Source organism: Agelaius phoeniceus, unplaced genomic scaffold, assembly GCF_051311805.1.
Source record: "Agelaius phoeniceus isolate bAgePho1 unplaced genomic scaffold, bAgePho1.hap1 Scaffold_105, whole genome shotgun sequence".
Classification (NCBI taxonomy): domain Eukaryota; kingdom Metazoa; phylum Chordata; class Aves; order Passeriformes; family Icteridae; genus Agelaius; species Agelaius phoeniceus.
Genome location: NW_027509873.1, coordinates 4,093,225 through 4,102,194, shown reverse-complemented (window position 1 = coordinate 4,102,194; position 8,970 = coordinate 4,093,225). Strand labels below are relative to the sequence as shown.

Genomic DNA, 8,970 nt, shown 5'->3' with positions numbered 1-8,970 from the left:
CTCATCAACTCTTCTTTCAGCACACAGGGACAGTCTGTTCCTGTTCCCACAAGATCTCTGTTTTGAAGCACACCCACCCTTCCCAAACTCCTTTGTTTTTAAGGGCTGCTTCCCAAGGAACTCTCTGAATAAGTCTCCTAATCAGGCCAAATTCTGCCCTCCAGAAGTCCAATGTAAGAGTCTTATAGATGTTCCTCCTGATTTCACAAATATTGGGAACTCTATAATTTCATGGTCACTATGCCCCAAGCGGCCTCCAACCACCACATCTCCCCCCAGCCCATCTCTAATCCCAAACAACAGGTCCAGCATAGTCCCTCCCCTGCTGGGCTCACTCACCAGCTGTGACAAAAAGTTGTCCTCCACACACTCTAAAAACTTGGAGGCTGCTGCTGAATTTTACTTCTCCAGAGGCTTGTTCAGCCTTCAGCTCTTCAGTTCAGGAATTCAGTGCCCCAGAGCTCATTAACATTCAGCACACCTTAACAAGCTGAGCCTCTGGGAATAATCTGATTTACATTTCCAAATCTTTCATGGTTAATGGGACAGATTTCAGAACTGCATTCAAAGTGAATATATTATATTTACAAAGACAGTGAGGCAATATTTTTTGGTCCTGTTTAGGTTTTCCTGTAATTCATTGATATGTGCAATCTCCAATTGATCCTGAATCCAAGTACCTCCGCATGCAGTTGGAATAGATATGAAAATCAAGACCCTTTATGTCTGACAATCAATCAGACTCTGTCCCTACCCCCATCCCACCATTTCCCCCATCCAAGCCCTGGCACTCAGAGCAGCCTTGTGCAAATCTGAGCTCCCTCCAGCCCAGGCTGCACCTGCAGGTTTCAGCTCCTTGGCTCCAGTTCCCCCCTGCTTTCCTTGGAGAAGGAGCTGCCAGAGACCAGAGGGATGTTCATTTTTTGTCAGCCAGCAAAGCCAAGGGGAGGCACAGCTCTGTAAAATGCAAAAGTCATTCATTTCCCTGGCTGTGCCCTGCCCCTGATCCCCACAGCCTGTCCTGTTTCCTTCATCCCTGCATTGCCAGGCACTTTCTGGGACAAGGGAGCTCTGCTCTGGCTATGGAGCAAGGTCCAAGTGCCACCATTGGAGTGGGAACCACAACTCATCAGGTTTGTGTCCTTGGAGGGACCAGGAACTGGTGGGACTCAGAGGCACAGAAAGTTTCTCTTCAAGGCCAGCAGACCATCGTTGAACAGGACACAATTTAATAACAATCACGCTCCTCCCTGAGCTCTGTGCAATGTCCCAGCAGTGTCTGATGAGTGCACCCTCCACAGGTGATTTCCATACTAAAATTAATTTTAGACAAACCTGGTAATAGATATAAACACAATTAAGTTCTTGTATCAGGATGCTCATCCTGGTGTGGGGGCACAACAGCTCAAACAATTCCTGATTTGCAAAGCTGCCAGTGGTGGATGGAGAAGGGAGGTCAGGCTGCTCTTGGTGTTGAGGAAATGCTGAAAGCAGCCTGACTCATTTCATCTCCTCATGCCCTGGCTGAGCTCCCCTCTTTCCCCTCCCACCCATTGGCTTTTGTCTCCCACCAGCCCCCCTGTGAAGAGCCTGGCTCTGTGTTCTCCATCCCCTCCTCGCTGGCACTGCCAGGCTGGGATGAGGAGCCCCTCAGCCTTCCCTGCTCCAGGCTGGACAAGCCCAGCTCCCTCAGCCTCTGCTCACAGCCCAAGGGCTCCAGCCCCACCTTGGAGGCCCTTCCCAGGCCCTGCTCCAGCTGCCAGACATCTTTCCTGCCCTGGGCAACCCAACCCAGGCCACAGTGACCTGGAGAATCCCCGTCCTTGATGTCCTGGTCACACAGCCCTGGCCCCTTGTCCCCTGTCAGGCTCTGGGGTGGATCCTGTGGAACATCCTTTGGTGGAGGCTGTGGCTCCAGGTGGGCCGGGGGGATCCCGGGGGACAGGGACCCTGCTGGGCATGGACAGCATTGGACTTGTTGGGAGAAACGGTGAGGGGGAGCTGGGGCAGAGTGAGCAACCCAGTGACCTGACACAGCCCTGCTGGGATGTCACACAGCCCCTCTGTGATGTCACAGCCTCCTCTGTGATGTCACAGCCCATTCTCTAATGTCACACAGCCCCTCTGGGATGTCACAGATCATTCTCTGATGTCACAGAGCTGCTCTCTGATGTCACACCAGAGTCTGTGATGTCATAGTCTGCCCTGTGATGTCAGACCTCTGCCCTGTGATGTCACAGCTGGCTCTGTGATGTCACAGAGGCAGTCTATGATGCCACAGCTGCTCGATGACCTCACATGATCCACTCTGTGATGTCACAGCCCACTCTGTGACCTCATGTTACCAGATGATAAATTGTCTCCACCAGCTGAGCTGACCCCTGGAGCTTGTTCTCCACAACCCCAGGCCTGTGGAGACCACTCAATGCCCATTGTGTGAGAAGGGGAACTGAAGTTCAGCAGCCTCAGTGTCCTGCCAGCTCAGCCAGGCCCATGGGAACATTGGGCTCCATGAGCACCAGGGACCAGCAGAGAGACCCCCCGGACAGAAGAACACATGGGTTAAATGGAGGGGAAATATGTTAATGATTTTGGGGAAATGATTACCACATGTGTGAAAAAGAATAGAAAATCACCAAATTTGCAGATGACAGCAAGCTGGGTGTGAGTGTGGATCTGCTGGAGGGTAGGAGGGCTCTGCACAGGGCCCTGGACAGGCTGGATCCAGGGCCCAAATCCAACAAGGTGAGGTTGAACAAGTCCAGGTGCCGGGTCCTGCACTTTGGCCACAACAACCCCTGCAGCTCTACAGGCTGGGGACAGAGGGGCTGGAGAGCAGCCAGGCAGAAAGGGACCTGCAGGGACAGATGGACAGCAGGCTGGATATGAGCCAGCCGTGTGCCCAGGTGGCCAAGAAGGCCAATGGCTCCTGGCCTGCTCAGGAATGGTGTGGCCAGCAGGAGCAGGGCAGGGATTGTTCCCCTGTGCTCAGCACTGCTTGGGCAGCACCTCGAGTGCTGTTTGCAGTTCTGGGCCCCCAATTTAGGAAGGACATGGAGGGGCTGGAGCGTGTCCAGAGAAGGGCAACAAGGCTGGGGAGGGGTCTGGAACACAAGAGCTTTGAGGAGCAGCTGAGGGAGCTGGGCTTGTTTATCCTGGAGAAGAGGAGGCCCAGGGGAGACAAGGCAGTGTCAGGGCACAGGTTGGACTTGATGATCTCCATGGCCTGTTCCAGCCTTGCTGATTCTGGGATTCTCTGAAAGAACCCTTGGAGCAGCTGCAGGATGAGCCCTGGGCTCCTCTTGAGGAGCTCCAGCAGCCCAGGTCCCTCAGCTTCTCCTGGCAGCCCCAGAGCCCATCCTGTCAGTCGTGCAGAGCCTGTGCAGCTCCTCCTCACTGCCCAGAACAGTGAGCCCCAGAGGCAGACACAGCAGCCCAGATGTGCCCCCCTGGCCTGGGCTGCCTCTGGCAAGGGAGCAGCAGCAGGCACTGCAGGAGCCTGCAGACAATTCCTGCAGCACTTGTAGGATGATCCTGCTGCCCAAGGGACGTTCCCATGGGGCCAAGTCAGGAACTGCAATGGGCAGTGGGGCCAGAGAGGAAAGGGCAACCAGGGATGGGCTGTTTGCAGGGGAGGGAACGGGGGTGGGCAATGGGAAGACATTTGTATCAGGAAGAGGAAAGAAAGCAAAGGTGAAGCCAAGGAAATGCTCAGGGCAGTTTGGGGGTGGCTGCCAGGCAGCCCTGGCTCTGAGCAACAGCATCTGCAGTGGCACAGGAAACTCCCAGCTGATGGGAACAAACTTTCTGGCTGACTGCAGAGGCCAGGACAAAGCTGAGTGGTTTCCCTGGTGTCCCCCAGCCCTTGCTGGCCCCAGGGCTGATGGCATTTGTGCTCCCTCAGGTTCATGTCCCCACAGCAACAGCATGGGGGTGCTGCCCCTGCTGTGGGCAATGCAAGCAGGGGCTGCTGAGGCAGTGCTGCCGTGTCTGTGCCTGCAAGGATGGGGCACCTGTGTGAGCTGGGGGAAAGGCCAGGGCTGCAGAGGGGGGATGTTGTTGGCAGCTGCATGAGGACGCTCTGGGACGCTGCCCTGGGCTGTGCAGCGCACTGGGCATGGATCAGCCCCTGCTCTGCTGCTCCTTCCCGTCTGCCCCAGGGCCCTTGCAGAGCCCCAGCCGTGCTGTTTGCCCCCAGCCTGCCCACGGCCAGCCTGGGGCTGCTCACGGGGGTTTCTGTGCTGAGCATTGGCCTGGCCGTGTTCTTGAGAGAGCCTGGGCAAGGAGCCTGGAGCCCCCAGGGCCTGGCCTGAGGCGTCAGCACTGCCCCAGCAGTGCCCATGGCCTGTCCCTGCTGCAGCCCCGGCACTGCCATCCCCAGGGCTGTGCCCGGCCCCGAGAGCACTCAGGCCCTGCAGCAACACCAGGGCCACCAGGGCAGCGGGGCAGGGCCACGGCAGCAGCACTGGCAACACCAAGTGCTGCTGCTGCTGCTGCTGGGCACAGCTGCTGGGCCAGCCCTGATCTGCCCCAGCTCTGCACACAGACATTGCTGCTGCAGCTCCAGAGAAGGCAACAAAAGGGCATCTCTGCAGAAAACTCTGCTGGGAGATCCTTCAGTTCCTTTAAAGGCACCAAGAGCTCATTGACACAGTCTGTGGCCACAGGGAAGATGGAGAGAAACAAAATGAGAAACAGCACAAACAATGACATTTCTTTGTGGACAATACGAAAAAAACTAAAACAAAGACCTGCCAAACTGAAACCAACAGGAAGTATTAAAGATGACTTTTATTACAAGTGATTTTCAGAAATTGGCAAGCAGATGAATGTTCCTGAAAGCATCCAGTCATCAGTCTCCACAGTGCAGCCTTGAGCTCCTGGTTCCTCAGGCTGTAGATGAGGGGGTTCAGGGCTGGAGGCGCCACTGAGTACAGAACTGACAGGGCCAGATCCAGGGATGGGGAGGACATGGAGGGGGGCTTCAACGGAGCAAATATGCCAGTGCTGACAAACAGGGAGAGCACGGCCAGGTGAGGGAGGCAGGTGGAAAAGGCTTTGTGCTGTCCCTGCTCAGAGGGGCTCCTCAGCACAGCCCTGAAGATCTGCACATAGGAGAAAACAATGAACACAAAACAACCAAATACCAAAGAGGCACTAACTGTGATGAGTCCAACTTCCCTGAGAGTGTTGGAGTGTGAGCAGGAGAGCCTGAGGATCTGGGGCACCTCACAGAAGAACTGGCCCAGGGCATTGCCATGGCACAGGGGCAGGGAAAATGTATTGGCTGTGTGCATGAGAGCATGGAGAAAGGCACAGGCCCAGGCAGCTGCTGCCATGTGGGCACAAGCTCTGCTGCCCAGGAGGGTCCCGTAGTGCAGGGGTTTGCAGATGGACACGTAGCGGTCGTAGCACATGATGGTCAGCAGTGAATACCCTGCTGTGATAAAGAACAGAAAGAAAAAGAGCTGAGCAGCACATGCTGAGTAGGAGATGGTGCTGGTGTCCCGGAGGGAATTGTGCATGGCTTTGGGGACAGTGGTGCAGATGGAGCCCAGGTCGCTGAGGGCCAGGCTGAGCAGGAAGAAGAACATGGGCGTGTGCAGGTGGTGGCCGCAGGCTACGGCGCTGATGATGAGGCCGTTGGCCAGGAGGGCAGCCAGGGAGATGCCCAGCAAGAGGCAGAAGTGCAGGAGCTGCAGCTGCCGCGTGTCTGCCAATGGCAGCAGGAGGAAGTGCCTGATGGAGCTGCTGTTGGACATTTGCTGGGGCTGGCCATGGGGACCTGTTCATGGAGAAAGGACAGTGAAGTGTTAGAGGAGATCCCTGTAACCAAAATCAAAGCCATTTCCCATACACTCTCCCCAAAACACACACAGAGACATCCTTTTGTGTTCAAGAGTTCTGGGGTTTTTCTTATAAGTTTCCTCATATCTCTTCTGGTGTTTTTGGATATCAGAAGCCCTCAGCATTTCTGCTGCACTCAGGGAGAACAGAGCAAGTTCTGTGAGGCAGAGTGATGAGTGGAGACTGAGGAGAGATGGTCTGTCATTGTGACCTGTTCAGAGTTTCTCTGGGCTTTAACCTGTCTCAGGTGGAGGGTGATCACCTTCCCATGCTTCCCCTAAAATGTCACCAGGTACTGCTGAGAGCAGATGGATCCACCCCAGCCCAGCTGCACATTTGTAGCCAAGGACTGGCATTGCTCATTTCACCAACCCAGCAGCATTTTCAGAGTCAGAACACCTCTGCCTTTCCCCATCAATCTCATGACTCAGAGATGCTCTAGGACAGGTTTGCACCCTGGATTGAAGCTCCCAGCTCGGACTGAAATCTCAGGGAGACTCCCAAGTGTCCTTCTGATGGCATTGGATTGTGGGAGATGCAGCTCCTTCCCTGGCTGCCCTGACAGCATTGCCCAGAGCTGGGCCCTGGGGACAGCGTCACCCTGAGCCAGCTGTGCCCCCTCCAGAGCCCCCAGGGCCGGGCAGCTGCTCCCAGCCCTGTGCCCTGCAGAGGGACCTGGGCCCGGGGCTGCAGAGCTGCCCCATGGCTCTGCTGCAGCTCTGCCTGCACAGGAGGGGCTGCACGCCTTGGAGCCCCGGCCCTGAGGGCAGAGGCTTGGCTGGGGCACAGGAGGGAGGGGGCTTGTTCAGAGGGAGGGGCTGCACTGCAGGGGATCCTGTGCACATCTCTAATCTTAGCCTGCCACAGCATTGCTGGGTTTTGTTTTCTCTCCTTCCCTGATCTTGTCTCTGTTTCCTGGAGACTTTCCTCCTGCAGGTGTTTCCCTGTGCCCGATCTCTCCACACCAGCACTCACAGACCCCAAATCTCTGTGCACTCCCTGTGCCCCTACAGCCTGTTTGCAGGGCATGGGCTGGGGGCAGGTTCTGTTTGCAGCTTGGAGAAAGGACAGCTCAGACTGAATCTCATGGGTCCAGCAAAGGTGATGCTGGTCCGGCCATGGGCAGAGGAGTGGCTGAAAGCACATTAGGGATCTCCTGTGAACCTATTGATCACTGAAAGTAACAGTTCAGATGTTTCAGGCACTTGTCAAAATCCATAATCATCCTTTAATAGTTATCCCTCCTCCCTGCCATTCTCCAATAGTAGGAAACTGAATACAAAGTCTTGGGAAATTTCCTCATTTTTATCAAAATCCTTGTCTTGGGAATATTCTGTGATTGATCAGAACCCCTCTGTACATCAGAGCTTCATGAGCATTTCACCTCCCCTGCACCAGAAATACCCAGAGTGGTACTCACAGAGTCTGCAGGCATTGGGATGTTGCAGCTTTAGGAGATCACTGCAGGAGCTGCAGCTGCATTGTCCTGCAGCCAGAGGTTGCTGTGCCAAGGGCTGGCAGTGATTGTGCCCCAGGCACTTCTCAGCCCCTTCCCAGCCCTGAGTGCTTGAAGCTCTCTGTGCCTCTGTGCTGTGCCCGGGCTGGCTGCAGGCAGTGCCCCAGCCCTGCTGGGCTGTGCACAGGAGCTGCTCCTGGCCAGAGCTGTCTCTCTGCAGCTCTGCTGCCCTTGCCAGGAGCTGCCTCTGGGCCAGGAGCCCGGCCCAGCTCAGCAGCACAGACACAGCACCAGGACTTGAATGAGCCCCTGGGGCTTTGTGCTGAGGCCCTGAACATCAGTCCCTGAGGGGGAGCTGAAGAAATCTCTCCAGAACTCTGAGTCAGAATCCAACTCCAAAGTTTCTTTGATTTTTAATGGGTCCCACTGAGGGACAGGACTGAGAAAGTGTCCTCAGGCCCCAGGCAGAGCAGGGAACTGGAGGCAGTGATGACAGGTGGGGACAAAGAGAGGCCACGTCTGGGTGCCCTGGGGCACAGCAGGGTCTGTGCCACCAAGGGCTGTGAGGAGACACCTTGTCCTGAGGCCCTGGGGCCTCCTGGCCCAGCCCCAGCCAGGCTGGGCACTGCCAGCCCCTTGTGCTGCCCTCAGCATCCCCCCCTAGCCCACATCCCAGTGGCCTCAAGGATCTGCTGGAAGGAGTCCCAGGGGAGCCTTGCTCAGGAATGGCCTGGGGGCTCCTGAATGCTCCCAGGGACTGCAGGTTTTTCACGGGACTTTGGGTTTTGCTTTTGCCTTGGAGTCTCTGAGAGGTCTGTGCAATCATGGCCTCCAATTATCTGCTGTAATTAGTCTCTGGAGAGGCTTTGTCAGTAACAACACTCAGTGGGGCTCATTCATGCCTCAGGGTACTATTTCAGTTATTTTAAGGTACCTGGTGTTTCCCTTTTGATACAGACTCTGGGAGAGGTTTGTGCAATCATGGCCCCAATTATCTGCTTTAAGGAGTCCCTTGAGGGCTTTGTACTGACACTCAGTGGGGCTCATTAATACTTTGAGATACTCAAGATTTTTAAGGTACTTTGTGTGGAGGTTGGAGAACTGGCCAAGGAAAAGCCTGCTGTACTCCCCTGGAGGACCAACCCCTAAGCCATAACCTCTGGTTAGGGAGAGCAAAAAGATCACCCCCAAAATCCTTTGTTGCTTTATGTTGATCCCTTGCAATCCATTGGTCCTTCCCCTTTGCTCTGCCCCTGTGCCCTGATCCCATTCACTCTAGTGTTCTGTCCTGCCCTTCGAGACCCCAATATAAAGCCCTGCTTTCCCTGCCTGAGTGGCTTTTTGTCCCTGGACCCTTTTGAGGATGAAGCTCAGGAAAGGTTCTCCTTGGAACCCCACACCAAGACCCCGTCTCTCCTCCTGCGTCGCCGGGATCACAGAAGAGCTGAAATCCCTCGGCATGAGCACAGACATTGCCTGTGCCCCGAGGTGTCTTCTTCAAGAAGTTTCTTCGGGAAGGTTGCAGCGCTCTGAGCACCACCTGCCTCAACCTGTGGCGCCCAGCGTGCGGCCTCTGCAAAGAGATCCCTGAAGAAGTGTCTCCTGCAGCCTCCCACTGCAGGACAAAAGTCGCTGTTGGCGCAGCCGCTTTCCCCAGGAGAAGCCCT

General features: G+C 55.6%; 1 protein-coding gene across 1 annotated transcript; it reads right to left on the bottom strand.

Annotated features, from left to right (window-relative positions):
* Positions 1-4,778: 4,778 nt before the first annotated feature.
* On the bottom strand, positions 4,779-5,525 carry LOC143692785 (olfactory receptor 14J1-like). Its single transcript, XM_077173022.1, has one exon. It carries the CDS (start codon positions 5,523-5,525, stop codon positions 4,779-4,781), a length of 747 nt encoding a protein of 248 aa, XP_077029137.1.
* Positions 5,526-8,970: the final 3,445 nt, after the last annotated feature.